The following is a 25,298-nucleotide window of genomic DNA, read 5'->3' as shown; positions in this document are numbered from 1 at the left end:
TCCCCTCAGATCCTGCTTGCAGATTTCCCACAGCCATCTGGTTGGTGACTGAGAGAACAGGATGTTGGACTACATGGCCCACTGTCCTGATTCCTATGTTTTTGTTTGGATTCTAGAGCAGGGAACAAAGGCCAAAATGTTACAGCAATAAAATTCAAGTAGTACACCAGTACCCATAGATAACTGGGCATGTTTATTTTTCAAAAGCAAGCATACACTTGGCTCCCAGCCCATACAGCGCTAAGCCATCTACATAATACTATACTTCAGGTGCTGAATGGGTTTCCCATGTATCTTGAGTGATAGGTGCTGTGGCATGCAATATTTAATGGGGGAAAATGGGCAATGGAGCATATTTTGAGTTTTAGCATAAGCGAAATTCAGTGGGGAACTGAGTAAATGTATCATGCCTTCCAATCACCGTTGTCTATCTCTGCTTCCTAGAGTAAAACATCAGCAGCACTTGCCAAATTAATCTCTCTTCAAGCTACAGAAGCTGTTGTAGTGACACTTGGAGCTGACAACTGTGTCATCAGGTATGCCAGCAGTAATTCTTTCCCGTTTTTCTTATGATATGATGCAGTCTTCTGAGATTTCGCAAATCCAGTTCAGAGGTAAATAAGCTGTGATGGATGTAACTGGTTTTAGGGGACAATGCTGCATTTGCTGTAATGTTTTTTGTGTGCTTTTTCACTGCATTCAGTTGGTTTTATATATTGGAGTGGGCTTATAAATGCATAAATAAAACCTCTATGTGGTATTCAGGAGGTTTATTTGTATTGGAAGAGATGGAACACCATCAGGGTTGAGTCTTAGATGCGTAGTGTCCAGTAATCCTCACTCTGTCCTGGTATTAGTTGGACTTCAATTTGGGGGGAGAGAGAGGTAGGGATGTGTGTTTGCGATGAGACAGAGGCAGGTGTAGCAGATTTTAGATCACAATTTACACTCAGAATTTGTCTTTGCATTCCAGTGCAAAGTCCGTTTGCATCTCCTTACTACACTGAGTTAATTTCTCCATGTGTGTTTTTGTACTGCTGTGTGCCTGCTGCTTTTCAGATAGTAGAGTTTCTCTCATTTCAGTGGTATGGCTAAAATGGAGCCCCTTTTTCTTAACATATGAGATCTCACTTACAGGGAGGAACAAGTGCCGGTTGAACTGGTTCAGCGAGGCGACGTCGTAAAGGTGGTACCCGGTGGGAAATTTCCAGTTGATGGAAAAGTGGTTGAAGGCAGCTCTATGGCAGACGAATCCCTCATCACAGGTAACTTTTGCATTCTTAACTGAACAATAGCAGGTTCCCAGGGACTGAGCTTTGCATGGGCTTGGTCTGTGGAACAAAGAATTAATGCTGTGCAGGTGCATCGGGAGAGAGACAAAATAGATCATATATCTGTTCATGAGTTGATGGTGTGAAGGTGCAAGATGCACAACATTTCTTTGTTATTAGGAAGAACAAAGGAACTAATTCCCACATAAATGTTTGCTAATGCTTGCAATTAGTTTTAGAGCTGCAGTCTTAAATATTTCCATCCCTTGAGGGCTGGAGTCGCTTTATGATCCGTGGTGCTTCATTAGCCCAATAATTAGTGTAGAGAACCAATAACAGCTTCTCTGTTCCAAACACCGATATATGAAGCCTTCTTAATTACAGTAATCCCAGTGAAATTATTTGCTTACAACAATTCTTCTTTCACTTTTCCCGGCTAGTAGGATATAGTTGCAGCTTAACAGGCAGATACTAGTGTCCAGTGCTTCTCTGGTTGGTAGCATGAATTTTGAATCTTGTTTCGCTTCTGGTAGATCTTGATCTAAACGTTTGGGCACAGCAGGTTTTTTCAGGGAACAAAGAGGTGTCCCCTCTTAGGAGAAATAGAATCACAGGTGTAAGGCAGGCATTTTCCAGATACATCAGTTATTGGTGCATCCATCCGCATGCTTGTCAAAATTGGATGGTTCTCTGAATATCATGAGAACAAAAAAAGATCCATGCTGGATTAGGCCAGTGAGCTATCCAGCCCAGTATCTTGTTCTCACAGTGGCCAACCAGATGGCTGTGGAAAGCTAATAATAATGATGATGATGATGATTATGATGATGATGATGATGATGATGATGATGGAAGATTGGCAGATGATGGATTTTTCGGAGCTAGCCGACCTGACTTGAAGAGTCCGCGACCAGAAGGAAGAGGAGTACCTGCAAGAATGGATGAAATTTAAAGAGTACTTAGCTAAATATGTTAAGATAATTTAACTGGAAAAGCTTGCAAATATTAGATAGGCTTAGGATTTAAATATGTAAGGATAGGAATTAAGATGTTTAAAGCTAAATTAGAAAGAATGAAAGATCGTAAGTGGCCAAGTTAATTTTTTGAGAAAATTGATTTTGGAAAACTGTTAAAATGACATACAATGAAATTCAACCAGGGGGATTTGAGGAAGTCACTTAACAATGTTATTAAGAATGGTTTGATTATAAATAGATTGTATGTATGTATGTTTGTATGCTTGTTTGTTTGTTTTAATTTTTCCCCAAAAAATTAATAAAAATTTTGATGATGATAATAGTGATAATAATAATAATAATAATAATAATAATAATAATAATAATAATAATACTTATACCCCGCCCATCTGGCCAGGCCTCCCCAGCCACTCTGGGCAGCTCCCAACAGAATATTAAAAACACTATGAAACATCAAATATTAAAAACTTCCCTAAACAGGGCTGCCTTCAGATGTCTCCTAAAAGTCTGGTAGTTGTTTTTTCCTTTGACATTTGGTGGGAGGGCGTTCCACAGGGCGGGCGCCACTACCGAGAAGGCCCTCTGCCTGGTTCCCTGTAACCTCACTTCTTGCTGTGAGGGAACCACCAAAAGGCCCTCAGTGCTGGAACTCAGTGTCCGGGCAGAACGATGGAGGTGGAGATGCTCCTTCAGGTATACATGGGCTGGACCTGAGCGTAGCAGCACTCTCCTTACCTGTGATTCCTTGCACATGGTATTCAGGGAGATGCTGCTTTCAACAGTGGAGGTATAACATAGCCATTGTGACTCTTCGCCATTGATAGCCTTATCCCTTCTGGATTTGTCTAAACCTCTTTTGAAGCCATTAGAGGTAATGGCTATCACTACAGTGGTGCCTCGCAAGACGAAATTAATCCATTCCGTCAGGCTCTTCGTATAGCGGTTTTTTCGTCTTGCGAAGCTAGCCCATTGACAGCTTAGCGGATTAGCGCTATTAGCGGTTTAGCGGCTTTTAGCGATCAGCTGTTAAGCGGCTTATCAGCGGATCAGCTGATAAGCGGCTTAGCGGCTTGGGAAAAGGGGGGGAAACCTGCAGGAATTCGCAAGACATTTTCGTCTTGCGAAGCAAGCCCATAGGGAAATTCGTTTTGCGAAGCGCCTCCAAAACGGAAAACCCTTTCGTCTAGCGGGTTTTCCGTCTTGCGAGGCGTTCGTCTTGCAGGGCACCACTGTACTTCTTTTGCGGGAGAGAATTCCAGAGTTGAGCTATGTGCCGTGTGACATTGTACTGCTTTCGGCGTGAGGGAGGAGCTAGTAGAAGCTGTTGGTTGATTTTGCTTCATTCTTGTAGGAGAAGCCATGCCTGTCGTCAAGAAACCTGGCAGCACAGTAATCGCAGGCTCCCTCAACGCACATGGCTCCGTGCTTGTGAAAGCAACTCACGTTGGCTCTGATACCACCTTGGCACAAATTGTAAAACTGGTAGAAGAAGCTCAGATGTCAAAGGTAAAGCATGCTCATTTGAAGTGGGGTTTTTTTTTGGGGGGGGGAGCTGCCTTGAATCAGTGTTTTTGTTGTGGCATTTGACGTCTGTATTGGGTATTGGAGGGGGGGATCTAACAAGGGTTTTAATAATAATAATAATAATAATAATTTATTTGTACCCTGCCCATCTGGCTGGGTTTCCCCGGCCACTCTGGGCGGCTTCCAACAAAGATTAAAATACATTAGAATGTCACACATTAAAAACTTCCCTGAACAGGGCTGCCTTCAGATGTCTTCTAAACGTTAGGTAGTTGTTTATCTCTTTGACATCTGGTGGGAGGGTGTTCCACAGGGCAGGCGCCACTACCAAGAAGGCCCTCACTTCTCGCAGTGAGTGAATTGCCATAAGGCCCTTGGCGCTGGACCTCAGTGTCCGGGCTGAACGATGGGGGTGGAGACGCTCCTTCAGGTATACTGGGCCGAGGCCGTTTAGGGCTTTGAAGGTCAACACCAAAACTTTCAATTGTTCTCGGAAACGTACTGGGAGCCAATGTAGGTCTTTTAAGACCAGTGTTATGTGGTCTCCAGAAGTGCTATCATGTTATGTAGACTCCAGAAGTGCTATCATGGCTGTTTGCTCCAAAAGCTTCCCATATACTGCCACCCAAAGCTTTTTGTAGATCCTCAGCCCATACTCCCAAAATCTCTCCCAGAGGACATAGGTCTATCTCTCTTCCATCTGGCTGCTTACCTGGTTCCTGAACCTCTCTCATCTTACTTGAAGCCATCTTCAAGTAAGGCAGCTGCATTGCACTACCAAGGTCTCCTCCAAATCTGTAGTTCTATGAAACAGCATGTACAGTGGTACCTCGGGTTAGGTACGCTTCAGGTTACATACGCTTCAGGTTACACACTCCGCTAACCCAGAAATAGTACCTCGGGTTAAGAACTTTGCTTCAGGATGAGAACACAAATCGTGCTCCTGCGGCGCAGCGGCAGTGGGAGGCCCCATTAGCTAAAGTGGTGCTTCAGGTTAAGAACAGTTTCAGGTTAGGAACAGACCTCCGGAACGAATTAAGTACTTAACCCGAGGTACCACTGTAGTGCAATTGCTGGGGTCGTGAGTACCTGCCTCTGAGGTAAGAATATGAAAAAGCCAAAAAAAACCCTGGGAAGCAGGAGATTTCAGCCGAGCCTTATGAATGTACAATGGAAGATTCATGTGCAATTGCTGCTTTTGAATTGAGGACCTCTCACTGGCCTCTAGTCCTCCCTCTTTTCTAACCCTTCTCTCGCCTGCTACTGTCTGAAATACTACCCCATGCAAGTTTTTCCTCCTCCTCCACACCCAGGTGACCTTTGGACTCTCCTTTATTTGGTTTTGCTGCTGTACTCTTCTCACGCTCCCAACTGGGATGTATCCGTTTGGATGTAAATCCTATTGGTTTCAAGGCCTTTCTCCATCCTAGTTATTTTTTTTGTACAAACATTATGTACTTGGGGAGATATATGAGACTTTTCCCTAGGCCTGTGCTTCTGGGATGAGAAGCTACGTTTTTCTAAGCAGCTGGGAAAATGGATTTCTTCCTTCTCTCCTACCCTACCTTCCCCAATAGCTGGTTTCTTGTACCAGTGAATACTATGGTTCTCCCCACTCTAGCACTGCTCATCTCCCATTGATATTAAAATGTGGGAAACATGGAGTGCCCCCCCCTCATGCAATTGGACTCCTGCTTCCACTGCTATCCAGTACAGGTGTACTGGCTGTGGCACTACCAGGCTTCGTGAGGAAATGCTTTCTGCTGTAGTTGTTGCTGTTGCTGTTGTTGTTTTGCCACTATTAAAAAGGACCCCTGACCATCATTAGGTCCAGTCGTGACCGACTCTGGGGTTGCAGCGCTCATCTTGTTTTACTGGCCGAGGGAGCCGGTGTACAGCTTCCGGGTCATGTGGCCAGCATGACTAAGCCACTTCTGGCGAACCAGAGCAGCGCCGTTTACCTTCCCGCCGGAGCGGTACCTATTTATCTACTTGCACTTTGACGTGCTTTCGAACTGCTATGTTGGCAGGAGCAGGGACCGAGCAACGGGAGCTCACCCCGTCGTGGGGATTCGAACCGCCGACCTTCTAATCGGCAAGTCCTAGGCTCCGTGGTTTAACCCACAGCGCCATCCGCATCCCTTTTGCCACTATTACTATTAATTTTGTATACTGCTCTTCATCCAAAGATCCCAGGGCAATTCACAAGAGAAAAATATAAAACGGGAATACAAAATACGTAATAAAAACAAACCAATTACACCTCCCCCAACACACAAACCCATTTAATAGCCCTAAAATGTTACTCAGCCAAACTCAGCCTGTTGAAGAGAAATGGTTTTTTTGCCTGGCACCTGAAGATTCTGCCTTGGAGCCAAACTTCTTAGGCCGCTGACCCATTTATTTAAACCCAGGTTTGCCTCAATAATGGATGAAGTAATAGTGGTGGGTTCAAATTTTCAGGGCAAGAGGGACACATAGGTAGAGATTGCTGAGTCCTCATGCCTGCTGTGAACTTCCTGATAGGCTTTCTCCTCCCTCCTTCTGCATCCCCACCTAAAATAAATAGCAGCAGATTGTGGGGTGGGGTTTTCATTTCTTTTTACGTCCACGAGTGTACCTCCCCTCTTTATTTTATTTCTGCAAACCCTGTTTTATATAATGGGTGAGTCTCGTGAGTTAAGCCAGGCACGTCTACTTGCTTCCGTACAGTATTGAAATACAAGAATAGAAAGAAAAAAATCAAAAAATGGGGAAAGAATTGCAAAAAATAAATAAATCAAGGAATACTGAGCAGCAAAAACAAAGCCATGGCACCAGTCCCAATTAAAGCCCAACCCAAACCCAGCATAACACTACTTAAAACCAGCTAGGCTTTAAAAGGTGTTAGAAGATGTCGCAGGTAAAACCGCAGCGTCTTTTAGGGGGGAAAGCCTGAATTGATGACCCTTCAGTGCCTGCATAAAGGCAGCAGAGAAAGAGACATCGTCCCTGAGAGAGGGAGTTCCATCATTGTGGGGCTTCTCTGTTGTGTCCCCCAGTCTAGTTGATGGCACTGGGAGGATGGAAGGAGCTCTTTCAGGGATCATCTGAATACATAGCAAGGGTAGCCTTTGATTAACTTGTGACCGCTCTTCTTGTAATTAATCTGAGGACTTGGGTGGTGGGAGATTTTGTCAGAGGAATGTGCCCCTATAAAGCAGGTATACAGTATATATACCTTGGTTGTCGAATGGAATCCGTTCAGGAAGTCCATTCGACTTCCGAAAATGTTTGACAACCAAGGCGCGGCTTCCAATTGGCTGCAGGAGCTTCCTGCACTCAATCGGAAGCTGCCTCGGACGTTCGGCTTCCAAAAAACGTTTGCAAACCGGAACACTCACTTCTGGGTTTGCAGCGTTCAGGAGTCAAATGGGATGAGTACCAAGGCATTTGACAACCAAGGTACGACTGTACAGTATTTGTAAAAGGCTTGATAGTGGAGTTCATGCAACTGTTCTGTCCTGCATAAATATACTATAAACGTATCTTCTCAATTTATAGGCACCCATCCAGCAGCTGGCGGACAGATTTAGTGGATATTTTGTCCCTTTTATAGTCATCATTTCCGTTGCAACTCTAGTGGCCTGGATTGTAATCGGATTTGTACACTTTGATATTGTGCTGAAATACTTCACTGTAAGTACTATATACTGATTTATTATGATGTATTATTGTTTAGAAGCTTTGCTTATATTCACAAATCACAGCAGACAGGATTCTTTTACTTAAGCGTGTAATCTGAAATTAAATCTCTCTGGAGTGTGTTGAATGTATGCTTCTCTGCCCCATTGGGGACAGGGCTGGCAAAGAATTGATTATTTTCGCAGTGTGGATCATTTGAAAATGATTAGCCATGGCCAAATAGTTTGCGCGGAAACACTGTGTTAAGACCCAGGACTGCTCACCACCAGCCTATGATCTAACTTGGGCTGCCAAGGACAGCAGCAAACATACCAGAAAAGATATAATGTGGAAAAGCTGTAAGGATTAGGCGTGTTTAGATTAGACATGCATTACTTAGGGGAAAGCATGGTCTTCAAATACCTGAAAGGCCAACATAAAAAAGAAGAGCAGCTGTTTCCCAGAGCAACTGAAATTGAAGGCAAAGAGGAAACAAGGAGATCTAAATATCAGAAATAAGGAATACTTTCTAACTATGAACTGAGCATTTGAACTCATTCCAAAGGGTGGTGAAAGCTGTTATTATGTAGGGAGATGCCTAGACTTGTTTCCCTTATGTGTAGTAATCAATAAAGGGCTTAAATTTTCAAGCATTAATATAGTGATTTGTCAGTACAGACAGCAGTAAGTGTGTGCGCATGCTGGTTTTCAGCCACGACTGTATGCGTAATATCACTAGATTTCCCTTGTGAGCAAACTCCTCTTCCTTCCCTCCTAGCATCACAGTAAACACGTCTCGAAAACTGAAGTCGTCCTGCGCTTCGCCTTTCAGACCTCCATCACCGTCCTGTGCATTGCGTGCCCTTGTTCCTTGGGTCTGGCCACTCCAACCGCGGTGATGGTGGGCACTGGAGTTGCCGCCCAGAACGGTATTCTCATCAAAGGTGGGAAACCCCTGGAAATGGCACACAAGGTTAATATTGTCATTGCTAACTCACACCTGCTGCCATAACTCTTTTTGCTGCTTTTTGAAACAAATATCGATAGATTTACAGTGCAGTCCTATAGATGTCGACACAGAAGTAAGCCCCTGTGTTTTAGGGCTGTGTTCTTGTATTTATTTACCGTATTTTTCGCCCCATAGGGCGCACCGCCCCATAGGACGCACCTAGTTTTTTGGGGGGGAAATAAATAAATTTCCCGTCGCGCCGGTGTCCCCAGGCTTGCGGAGAGCTGCGCGAAGCCCGGGCACGCTCTTCAGCGCGCCCTAGGCTTTGGAATGCAGGCAGCTCTGCGCAGCCCTCGGGAGACTGGCGCGACTTCGTGCCGGTCTCCCTACAGCTGCGCAGAGCTGCGTGAAGCCCAGGGATGCAGGCAGCTCTGCGCAGCCCTCGGGAGCCCGGCGGGAAGTCGCGCCGGTCTCCCAAGGGTTGCGCAGAGCTTCCTAAAGCCTGCATTTGCCCCATAGGACGCTCACACACTTCCCCTTCATTTTTGGAGGGGGAAAAGTGCCTTCTATAGGGCGAAAAATACGGTAATTTTGATTGTATGTTTCTAGATTAAATTTTATATCTTTGTTAATTTTTTATTGCAAACTACCCAGGTAACTTTGTGTTATGGTCAGCATACAAATAAATTCTACCTGTGTCTTTATTTCTTGCAGGTACAGACTGTAATGTTTGATAAAACGGGGACCATCACTTACGGAGTTCCTAGAGTCATGAGGGTCCTCTTACTAGGAGATGCAGGAGCTACTTTGTCTCTGAAGAAGGTGCTTGCTGTTGTGGGCACTGCAGAAGCCAGCAGCGAACATCCTTTAGGAATGGCTGTCACTAAGTACTGCAAAGAGGTATGACACTATGATCTAAACCACTGAACCTCCTGGGCTTGCCGATCGTAAGGTCAGCAGTTTGAATCCAAACAACAGGGGTGATCTCCTGTTGCTCTGTCCCAGCTCCTACCAACCTAGCACTTCGAAAGCACACCAGTGCAAGTAGATAAATAGGTACCACTGTAGCGGGAAGGTAAACGGCGTTTCTGTGTGCTCTGGCACTCATCACAGCATTCTGTTGTGTCAAAAGCAGTTTAGTCATGCTGGTCACATGACCCGGAAAGCTGTCTGTGGAAAAACGCCGGCTCCCACGGCCTGAAAAGCAAGATGATTGCTGCACCCCATAGTCAATTTTGACTGGACTTCACCATCCAGGGGTCCTTTACCTTTTTACCTCTAGCTGACACTTAGTAATCTCTGCTTTGAGGGGAAGTTCCGCATTTGCATGCAACAGACTTTTGTCATTGTTAGATCCTGTAACTGGCAATGTAAAGATGATGATGATGAGTTTGTTTGTTATACCCCGCCCTTCTGGGTTGCCCCAGCCACTCTGGGCAGCTTCCAACATATCTCAAAACATATTAAAACGTTAAATGTTAAAAAGCTTCCCTATACAGGGCTGCCTTCAGGTGTCTTCTAATGTAAGGTTACCAGGTTTTTTTCAATGAATCCGGGGACACTTTTCAGCTTCAATGGATTTTGTATTGGGACTGATTTGTAAATCCAGAGACTGTCCCCGGGAAAGCTTACATACCATATTTTTCTCTCTATAAGACACACTTTTTCCCTCCTAAAAAGGGGAAATGTGTGTGCGTCTTATGGAGCGAATGCAGGCTGATTGGCTATCCAGGAGCCAGAACAGCGAGAGGGATTGCTGCACAGCGCTCCCTCTTGCTGTTCTAGCTTCTGACTTAGCCCCTTAATCCCTTCCCCCACCTCCCGGAAAAGCCCCCAAGAGCCGCGCTCCCTTTAAAGAGCTGCACAGAGCGTGTGTGCAGCTCTTGGGGGCTTCTCCCTCCTTGGGGAAAAGCCTGCAAGCGCCGCACACACACTCCACACGGCTCGTGAAAGGGAGCGCTGAGCAGAGCCTAGGATGCATACAGGCTGTCCTCAGTGCTCCCTTTAAAGAATCTTTTTTTTTTCTTGCATTCCCCCTCTAAAAACTGGGTGCGTCTTATGGTCAGGTGCGTCTTACGGAGCGAAAAATACAGCAGTTACTCATCTCCTTGGCGTCTGATGGGAGGGCTGGCGCCACTACCAAGAAGGCCCTCAGCCTGGTTCATATCTCATACATTTGGGGCAGTTTGGATTGTTTATGTTTGATGGTACTGAGAATGTTAAGTTACGTCACGAATTTTCAGATATTGGGGTCAGTTATGGGAACCCTTGGCCTCAAGACACTGGCATAGAGAATTTGAATGTCTTTCCGCTTGTGCAACTTTCTGCTTCTTCCCAGTATCATTTAAAACTACAGTGCTACCTATGGTTGCAGACTTAATCCATTTCAGGGTGCTGTTTGCACCCCAAAAAGTCTGCAACTACAGCACCTCTTCCGCGCATGTGTGCAGTGCGATCGAGTGCTTCTGCGCATGTACGAAGCACACATATTGCTTCTGTGCATGCGTGCGTGGTGAACCCGGAAGTAAAGACTTCCGGGTTTGTCGCGTTCGTAAGCTGAAAGTCCATAACAAGAGCAGAATGCAACTAGAGCTACCACTGTCCTTATTTTGCAGGAGCTGGGCAGAGAGATCCTCGGGTACTGCAAAGATTTTCAGGCAGTCCCTGGGTGTGGAATAAGCTGCAATGTTGGCAGTATTGAAGTCATGCTGGGTGAGACTGAGCAGCTTTTGAGCCACCCAAATCCTCACCTTGGGGACATTGGCAGAGGCGCTGCAGATCCAGACCCACAGGCCCTGATCGCCAAACCGGAAGGTAAGTAAGATTGCAGCTATCGGTACAGCCGCAGGTTGCTAAATGAATGGTTCCTCAACCGATAAGGTCTGACAATTGGGTGTTTATCTTGACCACGTTCCTAGCTGCACATGATAAATACAATCATTAAGCTGCTTTGTGTGCAAAATTTTAACACTAGGCAAAACATCTTTCTTCTGGTTGATACCGGCCTTTGGGAAATGTTGAATTGCAGAAGAGACGAGGAAGCATTAGGATTTTGAGTGACCACCTTGTCTTAATTACAAGTACTGGTGTTTAGGAAACTTCAGCAAAAATGTAGACTTTGTTGCATTCTTAATCAAGCTCGTTAGGGTAGCATCCTACTACAGTGGTGCCCCGCAAGACGAACGCCTCGCAAGACGGAAAACCCGCTAGACGAAAGGGTTTTCAGTTTTGGAGGTGCTTCGCAAAACGAATTTCCTATGGGCTTGCTTCGCAAGATGAAAATGTCTTGCGAGTTGCTGTGGGTTTTTTCCCCTCCCCCCCTTTTCTAAGCCGCTTATCAGCTGATCCGCTAAACTGCTTATCAGCTGATCCGCTAATCCCGCTAAGCCGCTTATCAGCTGATCCGCTAATTCCGCTAATCCCGCTAAGCCGCTTATCAGCTGATCCGCTAAGCTGCTAATAGCGCTAATCTGCTAAACCGCTAATGGGCTTGCTTCGCAAGACGAAAAAACCGCAAGACGAAGAGACTCGCGGAACGGATTCTTTTCGTCTTGCGAGGCACCACTGTACTAGGAAATACATAAGAATCAATTATTAGAAGGTAGGTGGGGTAGCCCTAATCTGAATTATAGAGCACAAAAGCACAGCTGACTTTTCTAAATACAATACAGTGGTACCTCTAGTTACGAACTTAATTCATTCCAGAGGTCCGTTCTTAACCTGAAACCGTTCTTAACTAGAGGCATGGTTTCGCTAATGGGGCCTCTTGCTGCTGCTGTGCAGCCAGCACATGATTTCCGTTCTCATCCTGGGGCAAAGTTCTCAACTCGAGGTAGCTCTTCCAGGTTAGCGGAGTTTGTAACCTGAAGCGTTTATAACGAGGCGTTTGTAACTTGAGATACCACTGTATTTAGGAACGTCAGAAACGGTCTTGTACCAAATCAGATTGTTTCCAGCTTGGATATGCCCCATACCTGAGCAGTGTGGTTTGTCCCAGAAATTGTTTCCTTATTCTGCCTCCTCCATGGTGCAGAAATGCTCCAGCTTGAACCGTCTAGGGGCAGGGAAGGAGAGAATTGGTGCGCAGGAGACTGGAGGAAGAAAATATCTATCAATCCCCTTTTGACTTCAGCAATCCCTGACGATTATCCATGCTGTCCATTGGGGCTGATGGAAGCTGGTGTTCAAAAACATCTGAAGTATCACAGGTTCTCCATCACTGGCCGATTTTATAGTTTTAACTCATTTCCATCTTGTCAAGTTCCTTGTACTTCTTGGCTGTGAGCCCTGGAAGACCTGCACCCTTGCCTTGCAGGCCTTTTCCACCTGGCCTGGGAGGGCAGGATCCTGGCTGACTCCAGCTACAGAAGCTGCAGCTGCTGAACAGACATTTAAGCTGGGGTGTTGTTTGGGGGGGGCTGTTGTTGCTGGGGGGGGTTGTATCTTTATTTTAGATTTTGTTGTGATTTCTGCAGAAATTGTTCCGTTTTGTAATGGCTATATGGGGTTGCTCGTGCGTAAGTTGCCGCCACTCTTGGCTAGGTAGCCTGGTTAAACCTTTTCTGGCTGGACAGCCCTTCACTTCGTGGCTGTTTCAGTCGCTAGCAGAATCCGTCAGTGGGCGTTTCTTGAACTTCTTCCAGCAAAGAAGTTCTTTGACGCCAAGTCTACGCCTACTTTCCCTGCGCGGAAGTCTTCTGCGCAGGGTGGGTGTGGGTAGCGGAGGACCTGTGCTCTCCCCGCTGGTTTCCAGCAAAGAGTCCTGGAGCCCCCTCTCCGATTCCCCCATCCGCCCCCCTTTATCCCTGGTGTTACGCTGATTTCCTTCCCCAGGCGATGAGTCCCCTCTCTCCCTGCTTGGCCCTTCTCCGGCATCGCTTGGGAGCCCTGCCTCCACTTCTGGCTCCGATGTCAGTTCCCTGACACGTTTAGTATTGTGTTTTGTAATGTTTTATTTATTGCATATGACTACTTTTGTTATAAGGGACGTGGGTGGTGCTGTGGTGTAATCTCAAGACAGGGCAACATTTATTCTGCTGGTTACTTTTTGATGGGTGCGCTTTCTTTTTACCTTTAAGTTATATGCCTCTCAGGGTCTACCTCTGACAGAGCAATTATATCTTCATTCCTACTCAGAAGTACGCAGACACGGGTGGCACTGTGGTCTAAACCACTGAGCCTTGGGCTTGCCGATCGGAAGGTCGGCGGTTCACATCCCCGTGACGGGGTGAGCTCCCGTTGCTCGGTCCCTGCTCCTGCCAACCTAGCAGTTTGAAAGCACATCAAAGTGCAAGTAGATAAATAGGTACCACTCCGGCGGGAAGATAAATGTCGTTTCCGTGCGCTGCTCTGGTTTCACCAAAAGCGGCTTAATCATGCTGGCCACATGACCCAGAAAAACTCTCTGCGTACAGACGTCGGCTCCCTCGGCCTATAGAGTGAGATGAGCTCCGCAACCCCAGAGTTGTCTGTGACTGGACTTAACTGTCAGGGGTCCTTTACCTTTTTTTTTTTTACTTTATGTTGTAGTTAAGTATTTTTTATCATGTTGTAAGCTGCCTTGAACATGGTTTGAACTGTAGAGGGGCTGCATACAAATAAAATTATGTATGCATGTGTGTGTGTGTGTGTGTGTGTGTGTGTGTGTGTGTGTATAGAAGCTGTTGACTGATATTTGTAAACTGTTGGGAGATCCCCAAAAATCCAGGATAAAAACTGACATTTGAATCAGTTTTGGTCAAAACAATCTGCTTTATGCTGATAGGGTTTTGGGGTTGACATTTAAAGTCTAGCTCGGACAGCAGATGATGTTTTCCCCACCCTTTCACTCTGTGCGGCCTGTTCTTTATACCTTCTCCACATTAGCTGGCATCAGAATTGGATAAGAGAGCAAATGTGGTGAAAACAAGCCTCTTTGTAGGGATTCGGTGACTTGCATCCCTCATCAAAGAAGTTTGGGGAATGTGTGTGTGTGTGTGTGTGTGTTTCCCTTCACTGCCTTAAAAACATGGCATCTGTGTGTTTTTGATTCTTTCAGTCTGTGAAAAGCTGCCCACAAATCTATCTTCCGCATGTTGTAATTTTCCAAATGTCTTAAGTGTATGCTAGCAAAGTTTGATAGGCACAAGGTAACTGCTGTATTGTCAGTCAGTCAGTCCTGGCTCTCGCCTCTCCTACAGCGGGGGATAGTTGCGTCTGGTGCCTATTACAACAGAGAGCGTGGGACAACATGCTGTTCTCAGATGAGTCCTTCCCTGTAATTTTGGAACCCTTTTGCACTGTTAAGATTTCATGCCGTCCAATTTCTGTGCCTGGCAGATGCCGCAGCCCCTGTGACTTACTCTGTGTTGATCGGGAACCGGGAGTGGATGAGACGGAACGGCTTGCATATCTCCAGGGATGTTCACGAGGCAATGGCCGGCCACGAAATGAAAGGACATACGGCTATACTGGTGGCCATAGATGGTACTCTATGCATTTAGACACATTTTCACCACCTGGCCAAGTGGCATCCAGCTCGACGTGTCACATGTTGTGGGGAGAAGGGGGTGGAGGGGCTGCAGGACCAGGATGGCCAAAGCAGCAGCAGTGGGCTGTCTCTCAGTTCCAGAGCTAGAGATGAAAATTGAGAGGAATAAGCGGTTTTGGCTGGCTGAATATACAAGAGTCTTGTGGATATACAAGAGCCAGTGTGGTGTAGTGGTTAAGAGCGATAGACTTGTAATCTGGTGAACCGGATTCGCGTCTCCGCTCCTCCACATGCAGCTGCTGGGTGACCTTGGGCCAGTCACACTTCTCTGAAGTCTCTCAGCCCCACTCACCTCACAGAGTGTTTGTTGTGGGGGAGGAAGGGAAAGGAGATTGTTAGCCGCTTTGAGACTCCTTCGGGTAGTGATAAAGCGGATAGCAAATCCAGACTCCTCTTCTTCTTTTCTTCTGCAGGCTCACTTTGTGGCATGATTGCGATAGCAGACACAGTCAAGCCAGAGGCAGCTCTAGCTGTGCACATACTGCAAAATATGGGAGTGGATGTGGTGCTTATTACAGGAGATAACAGGAAAACTGCCAAAGCAATTGCAACTCAGGTATGCTTCCAGACGTCTGTTGAATATTTAACTTGATGATGATGATGATGATTTTGCATGAAGCTTTCAGGGAGGCTGGATATCTGCTGTTTTAGTCAGTACAGTGGTGCCCCGCAAGACGAAAAACCCGCTAGACGAAAGGGTTTTCCGTTTTTTGATGCGCTTCGCAAGACGAATTTCCCTATGGGCTTGCTTCGCAAGACGAAAACGTCTTGCGAGTCTTGCAATTTTTTTCGCTTCCCCCCCTTTTCCTAAGCCACTAATAGCCTTTTAGCCGCTAAGCCGCTAATAGCGCTAATCCGCAAATAGGGTTGCTTCGCAAGACGAAGAAACCACTAGACGAAGAGATTCACGGAACGGATTATTTTCGTCTTGCGAGGCACCACTGTATTCGTTCTGATTGGTTTGTGAGAAGCTTAGACCACATTGCACCAAGCAGTTATTATCCCACACTTTTTCTTGTCCCTTTTCTTATTGCAAAAAAAGTCTCCTGGAGGGGCGGAGTGGGTTTATTGTGCAACAGCCCCAACTCAACTTGAATCGTGCAACCCAAATTTGCTGGTAGGAGATTGAATCCTACCTGCAAATAGCAACAACCTGGGAACACTGGTGGTCTAAAAGGGGTGTTTTTCTGTTCATTCACAAGAGCGAAACAGACATGGACCTTTGCGCTGAACGAGTTGTCTAATTCATACTAACAGAAAGCATCTTTCTGCATCTAGGTTGGGATCAGAAAAGTCTTTGCTGAGGTTCTCCCATCTCACAAAGTAGCCAAAGTCCAGGAACTCCAAACCGCAGGGAAGAGAGTTGCCATGGTGGGAGATGGAGTCAACGACTCTCCAGCTTTGGCAAGGGCTGATGTTGGCATTGCCATTGGAACGGGCACAGATGTTGCCATCGAAGCTGCAGATGTGGTTCTTATTCGTGTGAGCTAACTTTCTGTAAAACAGCATGGTGGTGTGGGGAGGTTTCCTGGGACATGTTCAGAAATTTGGGAATGTTTTAGCTCTTTAGGGGGAAAAAATATGTCCCTGATTCTTTTTGGTGCAGAATGACTTAATGGATGTTGTCACAAGTATCCGCCTATCCAAGAGAACAGTGAAAAGGATACGAATAAATCTCATCCTGGCCTTAATATACAACCTCCTTGGCATACCTATAGCTGCAGGTAAGCTACTGTTATGATGGTTTTCTTTATATATATATATAGAGAGAGAGAGAGAGAGAGAGAGTGTGTTTTTCAGATTTTAACAATTATCAAACAATCAACATAAAAAGAGAATTCCAAAGAATCTCCTGAACTTCCCTCCTCCCCTTTGTGGGTCATTTTGTCTATTAATCCAAATCTTTTAAATCTCCATTATACCCTACCTCAAATTCAATGTTGAGCTACAAGTGTTATTTCAACCCTACTAATAATTTTAATTAGTTACGGTGGTTTTCAGACATCTGGGGTGGTGGAGGGCGAGTAGGAGATGAAGCTATTTGGTTGATAGTTTAAAAGTAGCGAAACTGGGATTCTGTAGCCTACTCACGGAAGGGAACATAATCTATCTCATGGTGACTTTATGTCCATAATCTCTTATCAATGGGAAGCAGGACTGTCCGAAAATGGCGGCAGGGGTAGTAGGGAGATAAGTGGAAGCTTTGCCTATCTGCATCTTTTGAGACCCTCTGTAACAGCGTCATCCCAACCTTTTTAGCCCTTTCTGCTCTGAGTTTTCCTGGAGCGTGTCAAGCAGAAGACAGACAAGTAGTTTGTGTGGAGAGGAGGGCAAGCAGTGCGTCTCCTTTCAAAATGGAACTTAGTTTTGAGAAGGCAGAGAGCTGACGAGGGGTTCCGTTTAACTGTTAAATTGTCTTGGCTTACAATTATTTACAGTTAAATATGTGTGTACATATGTGAACAAAAAGGTTTCATGTGATCATACGTTGTGGCGATCACACAGGGTCCTCGGACGTTTCACCGTCTATTGATCCCTGTGCCACCTCTTTATTTCTCGCTGCCACCACCCATGCCCTGCCTGGTAAAATACTGAGTCCAGTCAGGGTTAAATTGGAACATAAACTTCTGTTTATTTATTGCAGTTTAACAAGCATGTGGTTTCATAAACAGTATCGGTCCATTACAATCATGGGCTGCCTATCCAGATCTATAACTTCCTGCGCTCACTCACTAAACCACCTCTCAGATATTTACTTGTCTTCCTAGCTCCTAACTGTTCCTGACTCAGCTTATTTCGCTACATTCACTCAACCTCCCCACAGACTCTATCCCAATTCACTCCCACTCCAACCACCCACCCAACTCGCAATGAACTCCTCCCTTCGCCCCTCCCAGAGCTGGTTTTATAGTCCCTCTGTTGTTGTTTTTTAAATGATATTTATTAGAGTTTCCAATAAAAACATATAAACACAGACAACAATAAAAACATACACAAACATAAGACAAAAAACAAGTATAATTTCAAACCTTATTTTCTTAAACCCAATTTCCCCGACCTCCTCATACCTCCCCCTTCTGTATTCTAATTTCATTATCTAATCAGCAAATCCATTCCCTTATTTCCCATAGTTTTTGATAATTCTGTTCTTTTTCCTTAATCAACACCCCTGAAAACCACATAGTTTTTAAACCCATGTCATTCTAGCCTTCATTAATTTTATAGTGTTTATTAAGATAGTCTTTAAATTTCTTCCAATCTTCTTCCACTGTCTCTTTCTCCTGGTCTCGGATTCTGCTAGTCATCTCTGCCGGTTTTATAGTCCCTCTGACTTCTCAAAACTAAGTTCCAGTTTGAAAGGTAACCTGTTTAACTATTTCACTCCAGCACTCTCATATGTTAACGTCACGTATGTGTGTTTGTATTAGGAGTATTTCTGCCTCTTGGGATTGTGCTACAACCATGGATGGGATCAGCAGCAATGGCGGCATCGTCTGTGTCTGTACTGCTCTCTTCCCTGCAGCTAAAATGGTAGGTCTTCCCATTGATTTCCTCATGGCGTTGAGAGCTACAGCCAACTTGTGTGTTCTGAGTGTACCTAAACAGAATTTTGTATGTAGCTTCTCTAAAGGTGAAGAGTTCTAAGCCATTGGTGATGGGTGGGGCTGGCACCAGGTTTGAGGAGGTCCTGAACGAAATGGTGCAAAGCACCCTGCCGAACTCTACAAAATTACCGTATTTTTTGCTCTATAAGACTCACTTTTTCCCTCCTAAAAAGTAAGGGGAAATGTGTGTGCGTCTTATGGAGCAAATGCAGGCTGCGCAGCTATCCCAGAAGCCAGAACAGCAAGAGGGATTGCTGCTTTCGCTGCGCAGCGATCCCTCTTGCTGTTCTGGCTTCTGAGTTTCAGAATATTTTTTTTCTTGTTTTCCTCCTTTCAAAAACTAGGTGCGTCTTGTGGTCTGGTGCGTCTTATAGAGCGAAAAATACAGTAGTTTACCAGGGAACAGAGGGGCAGGCAGGAGGGACAGATGGGTTGGGGACAGGCAACAGCACTCATTCCCGTGTTGAGAAGAGCACTGCAGTTGCTACCATCTTCATCTCTCCAGAACATCCCTGGATCCTGGCCTAGCAGACCACTTTGGGCAGGGCTGAGCAGCGTTGTAAATAATCTGTATGGCAGGAACTGCAATCCACCTGGCCAGGCACGTCATCATTGCAAAAATAATACATGCTAATGCTTTAGTTTACATTTCTATTGACTATATTGATTATTATACAGCCCCCTGTAAAAAAACACTGTCCCTTTTTATATGAGATAATTTTTATTAACAATAACATGGAGCAATGCAAACAACACATAATGAGTATCGATCACTGGGTCCAAAGCAAAATAATAGTCGCGGCGTGTATAAAGCAGAAAATAATAGCATGTTAAGGTAAATAACCAAGCCAAAAAGATGCGTGGCAAGGTCCCAAACCCTCCCAGGAAGTGGAATAAAGACACATGAAACAGTATTCTTGGTTAATGGGCGATAAAGATCACAACTTGATCGGTTACAGAATGTGAGTGGTATTGGCTTAGGCACTGGAAACTGCACGACTATATCTGACTCCTCTCCAGAAGTCTTGGAAGGGTTAACCACCAGTAGGGGGAGCTCTGCTGATGCACATCAACTAGGGACTCCTCCAGGGTCAACGCTAGGGGTCGTGCCATGGCCCTAGCCCCCCCTTCTGGGGCTTCGGACAGAGACCACGCCCCCGGATTCCTTTAACGGAATACCCTTGAATTAGGAGGGGTAGGTGATGGCCACTACCTCCCCTCACCTCCAACCGAATACCCCAATGCCTAACCGCCAAACCTCACAAAGTTGTGACGATTTGCTACGAGGTGGGTGAAAAAACCAAATGGCCAGTGCCAATTTGCCAAGTGGAAAAATTCCTACCAAGCCCCCTGGACAACCAAGGTGACCAACCGAGGTCTATAGCAAGGTTAAGAAATAAAGAGCCTAACGTAAGGGCGGGAGGGCGGGAGAACTGGCCGAGCAGGGAGAAAACAGGGGTGAGTCCTTAGCCGTGGGCAGTTTAGCCCACGCCACGCCCCCAGACCATCCGGTTTGGACGGCCAAAGGGTGACGTGGCTGAGGAGCATCCAGGGGCACAGAGAGGGCTTTCTTCCAGCCCGCAACGACATCTCCCCGGGAACGGGAAATTGCTTTGCAGGGTGTTTAGGTTCCTCTGGGTGATAAATAATAAAAGAAATAAATATAATGCTATTGATTAAAAGTCCCCCCCCCCCATTCATAATGTAAGTTTATCAGCCAAAGTCAAGTACCATATCCTAGCACTCCACTTGCGAGTGGTGCGTCAGTCTGCATCCTTCCAACGTAACCCCAGCGTGGTTTATCATATTCTTTTTTTTTTTAAAAAAAAAGATATTTATTAAAGTTTTAAGAGTTATACAGAAAAAAGAAAAAACAATAACACAAACAAAACACAAACACAGAAAATAACAGATATATATATATAAAAAAGACAAAATACAAAACTAAAAACTATTTAAAAACAAATAAGGTTTCGTTCCCTTATTTTCTTATAACTTACTTCCCCGACCTCCTCATACCTCCCCTTTCTGTATTCCAATTTCTAATTATTAATTCAACAAATCCTCTCCCTTAATTTTCATTTAATTTTTAACCTTTCTTTTCTTTTTACTTAATCATTACAGCTGGAAACCACTTAATTTCTAAACCAACATCATTCTAACATTCATTAATTTTGCTGTATTTCCTAAGATAGTCCTTCAATTTCTTCCAATCTTCTTCTGCCGTCTCATGGTTTATCATATTCTTACGGGGGAGAGTTTTTTTGTACTCTGTAAATAAAGGAAGCAAAGCTAATCCTGGTTCCACTTCAATATAGATGTCCCTTTTTAAAAAAAGGGCATAGCCATTGACAAGCACAACTGCCATTTCTCTGTGTGAGCCTCTGACATTTGGAAGTCTGTGTTTTGTCTTCCCTTAGCTACAAAAAAACCGACATGGAAAGATACGAAGCACAGGCTCAAGGCTGCATGAAGCCACTAACTCCTTCTCAAGTCAGTGTCCACATTGGAATGGACGATAGGAGACGAGACCTTCCCCGACCAGCTGCCCGGGACGATATCAGTCAAGTATCTCTTTGTTCCCTGACATCAGACATACGGCCAAGACACTTGGGGAATTTCCTAGAGAATGAAGCAGACCAGTGGTCCTTGCTCACGAACCATCAAGATGAAGACCACTACATCTAAGAGTGCCACATTCTGCAGTTGAGCCACAATGTTTGGGGGCAGGACTATTTTGCATTGTGACTCTTTCACAGGAAGACTTGGGATCCTTCCAGTCTGCTTCCAGAACGTCTGCAGTTTGTGCTGAGCATGGAGGAGACTGCCTTGATCGGATCCTGGTGGCTGAGTTAGCTCTTGGATCTCTCAGTCATGGCATGGCGTAACCAAAGTGTGAACAGAAAGATTTAGGGCGGAACAACCAGGCTTTTTTACACACTGTAAAACGTGAATATTTTACATGGACCAATTTTAGACATGAAAAGTAACCAAAACAGAAACTGGAGGCAGGCTAACTGTGATCAGAATGTTGATTGTTTCACTTGAGATAACTGACCAGGATGATTGTACATCCATGGTAGGGGATGTGTTGCTCCCGTCAGCCTCGGCTAGCATAGACAATGATCAGGAATGATGGCAGATAGAGTCCAGCAACCTGTGGGGTGACCACAGCTTCCCTAAGCCTGCTCCACATCTCAATAGCAGAAAACAGGATTTTGTGAAATGGGGAAGATTGGTGTCTGCAAGAACAAGGGCCCTCACTTAATATGCAGGTTACGTGTGTGTTATAAACAAAACAGAATTAAATCGATTTTGTTTAATGTAAACTGGTTTAATTTCCATTTCAACTGCTTTAACTTGTTACTTAGTCTTACACAAGAGCAAGCGAGTAGGGCAAATGCAAACCCTACTGTCTACTCATTGTAATGCGTAATGGATTTTTCCAGTGCACCAGAAGTTGCTGTCACGACAGTTTTGACTCCATTTATTAGTGTTGAATCCCAAACTCCACATTTAGCCTGCACCCTACGGAAATAAAAGGTTTGTGTGCTTCAGAGAACAGATCCTGAGCATTCACAACATGAACAGTGAAATACAATTGGATGCTGTGATCTCCTAAACTGCTGAACCTTGCCCTCGCTACCATACTAGAGAAATTTCTAGCTGTTGCTTTTAGAATGAGAGCAATCTCCCATGTGTTGAAAGCAAGCCCGTATTTTAATTTGAACAGTATTTCAAAGTGCTCACAAGGGAGCCGAGAGTACCAAACTGAAATATAAATGCACTGTAAAGACCAGTAAATAAACGCAAATGGGGGTGGGTGGGTTCCTTCTTAATTTAATTTGGTTCTTACATCATTATTTGCAAGTCTCCATATCACTGAACTGGATGGATGGATTTTTTTGCAAACTTCGAGCTATTCTGTCCAGTAATCCAAGATGTTGACTGTGTTTTTGCATATGGTAGATTTAAACAATAGTTTTTTTTCCAGAATCAAGTGTCTTAGAAAGGCATGACTTGGTTAAAGTTTTTAAGCCAATGTATTGCCATTAGGATCTTCACTATAATGAGTATAGTTGGTGTAACTGTGTTGGTGAGAGAGAATTCCTCTCTCTCTCTCTCTCTCTCTCTCTCTCTCTCTCTCTCTCAGAAGCTCCCAGTCATACCATCTAAATTCACTACAGAATTTAGAGCCCTATTCATATTCCCGTCACATGGGACAGGGGAGGAGAAGGCCAGAACTTTGCTTCCTCCCATCCCCTCTGTCCCTTCGCAGTCCTGCTTCTCATGTTGTGGGGCTGAACACCTACAACTAGGAGCTGGCCCTAGTTCTTTTTTTCCTTTTGTCTTCTTTCTTCTTTTTCTTTTTTGTAAGCTTTAAAAGTAATAAATATTATTTTTTTAAAAAAAACTAGGAGCTGGCCCTCCTCATGGAGGCTCCTCGCACAATTTAGGACCTTGATTGCACAGCATTCTAAACCATGTGGGGAGCCCCCACAAGTCAAGTATGCTCCCTACTGCAGACCATTCAGTCCCATCACATGGAGGGCATTGGGACTGGGTCCCATCAGAAACATCCTGAAGGGGGGGAATTATTTCATTGCCTGGAGAAGAGTCATAACTCAAGTGTTTCACTGAAGGAGGATGCAGGATGCCTGGGCGTGGCAAGAAGCTAGCAAAGCCTGCAACCAGGGAACAAAGAAACAAGCTGGCTTGCAGTTCCCAGTGGACCGCATTGGACATCTTTTGAGACGGTATGCAGAAAGAGTGGGTGTTGGAGCCTCGGTGTACATGGCTGCCGTCTTGGAATATTTGACTGCAGAGCTACTGGAGCTGGTGGGAATGCTGCTCACGAAAACAAGAGGCAACGAATTGGGCCACGCCTCATCCAGTTGGCAATCAGAAGCGATGATGAGTTGAACAAGCTGTTTGCAAATGTGACCATTGCTGAAGGTGGAGTTCTGCCCCACACCAATGCTCTGCTTCTTCCAAAGAGAACAGCGCAGTTCACTGTTCCTCAGGTGGAACTAAGGGGACCTGACCTCATGTGACTTTTCTGTCTCTTGCTGTCTGAAAAAGCTCCTCCTGCTTTTCATGTAGCACTTTCGCTAGGAAGGACTCTATATTAATGTGTTTTAATAATATTTTTGTAATAATAAATAGGAAAAAAGGGGGGAAAGAAACTTGCTGAAGGGACCAGGGCCAGTGAGCTTGTCCCACGTCACGCAGCAGGGAAAGTGTAAGAGGGGACATTGGAATTGCACTTAGAAGTAGAGCAAATACCCAATGAATTCAACATATCTCAAGAAATCCTGTATAACTTTCCCCCCACTGCTCATATTTTATAAGTCAAAATAGCAAACACCTCCCAACACTTCTCTCGTTAATACAATTGCTTTGATTTCTAGGGGGTGGTATGCCTTGTACCCAGCAGCAGAGGAAGCTGCTCGGGCTCCTGGGGCGGGGCACCCAGGTGCGGGGCGAGCCACCCATAGGGGCAGGGCGCACTGCGGGGTCTCTGAGGAGTCTGCCTGCCTCCTCCCACTCAGCTGCCCTACAGCTGGGGGGGAGGCAGCGGGTGGACCGTTTGGGCAGCATGAAGCCTGCGTGCGCCCAAGCCACCAGGAAAGATGCGTGGCTCGGGTGCGCTGCAGGCCCTGCGGTGAGTTCCGCCCGGCATTTTCTCACCCCCCTCAGTGATGACACCCAGGGCGGACCGCACCCACCATAATAATAATAATTTATTATTTATACTCCACCCATCTGGCTGGGTTTCCCCAGCCACTCTGGGCGGCTTCCAACAGAACACTAAAATACAATAACCCATTAAACATTAAAATAGGGATGCGGGTGGCGCTGTGGGTTAAACCACAGAGCCTAGGACTTGCCAATCAGAAGGTCAGCGGTTCAAATCCCCGCAGCAGGGTGAGCTCCCGTTGCTCGGTCCCTGCTCCTGCCAACCTAGCAGTTCGAAAGCACGTCAAACTACAAGTAGATAAATAGGTACTGCTCCAGCGGGAAGGTAAAAGGTGTTTCTGTGCACTGCTCTGGTTTGCCCGAAGCGGCTTAGTCATGCTGGCCACATGACCCGGAAGCTGTACGCCGGGTCCCTCGGCCAATAAAGCAAGATGAGTGCCGCAACCCCAGAGTCGGTCACGACTGGACCTAATGGTCAGGGGTCCCTTTATTAAACATTAAAAGCTTCCCTAAACAGGGCTGCCTTCAGAGGTCTTCAAAAATTTTCGTAGTTGCTTTTCTCTTTGACATCTGATGGGAGGACGTTCCACAGGGTGGGTGCCACCACTGAGAAGGCCCTCTGCCTGGTTCACTGTAACTTGGCTTCTCGCAGCGAGGGAACCGCCAGAAGGCCCTCGGCGCTGGAGCACACACCCCTTCCTCCGCCCCTGCTTGTACCTTGTAATGGGTTCTCAGATTTGCTTTCACAAGGTGATGCTTTCAGTTTCTGTTTTTTAGTGTTGAATGCATCCCAACTGATCCACCTTCCTAACTTTATCCCACTTCTCCGTGCAGCTTGTATCTTGCTGGAAACCTTTCAGACCTTCTCTTTGCAGGTTACCACTTAAACTAACTCAAAGGTGGAAACAATTCTGGGCAGTTCATTCTAGAGATTATCTGGGAATGCAGAGAAGAACAGTGTGAAGAAAATTCTCTAAACTTTGAAAGTGAGTGTTCTTTTCGGTTTTGACCAATGTTCGACTAAGTACCTTCTTATGAGAAAGGGGATGATTCTTGGAATTGTATGATTGTTATCAGAAC

General features: G+C 45.4%; 1 protein-coding gene across 9 annotated transcripts in view; it reads left to right on the top strand.

Moving 5' to 3' along the window:
• ATP7B (ATPase copper transporting beta) overlaps positions 1-21,847 on the top strand; it is a 45,380-nt gene extending 23,533 nt beyond the window's left edge. For all 9 annotated transcript variants that reach the window (XM_083729852.1, XM_083729851.1, XM_083729848.1 and 6 more), the window contains 13 exons: positions 445-536; positions 1,138-1,265; positions 3,600-3,754; positions 7,316-7,450; positions 8,214-8,408; positions 9,099-9,284; positions 11,000-11,198; positions 14,703-14,849; positions 15,327-15,469; positions 16,192-16,395; positions 16,520-16,637; positions 18,342-18,444; positions 20,939-21,847. In XM_083729852.1, coding sequence (XP_083585978.1) covers positions 445-536; positions 1,138-1,265; positions 3,600-3,754; positions 7,316-7,450; positions 8,214-8,408; positions 9,099-9,284; positions 11,000-11,198; positions 14,703-14,849; positions 15,327-15,469; positions 16,192-16,395; positions 16,520-16,637; positions 18,342-18,444; positions 20,939-21,206 — 2,073 coding nt within the window. In that variant the 3' untranslated portion in view covers positions 21,207-21,847. The remainder of the gene's footprint in view (positions 1-444; positions 537-1,137; positions 1,266-3,599; positions 3,755-7,315; positions 7,451-8,213; positions 8,409-9,098; positions 9,285-10,999; positions 11,199-14,702; positions 14,850-15,326; positions 15,470-16,191; positions 16,396-16,519; positions 16,638-18,341; positions 18,445-20,938) is intronic.
• The last annotated feature ends 3,451 nt before the right edge of the window (positions 21,848-25,298 follow it).

This window comes from Podarcis gaigeae (genome assembly GCF_964106915.1).
Source record: "Podarcis gaigeae genome assembly, chromosome: 3".
Taxonomy (NCBI): Eukaryota; Metazoa; Chordata; class Lepidosauria; order Squamata; family Lacertidae; genus Podarcis; species Podarcis gaigeae.
The sequence above is the reverse complement of the archived record's forward strand: the minus strand, read 5'-3'. Positions and strand labels throughout refer to the sequence as shown.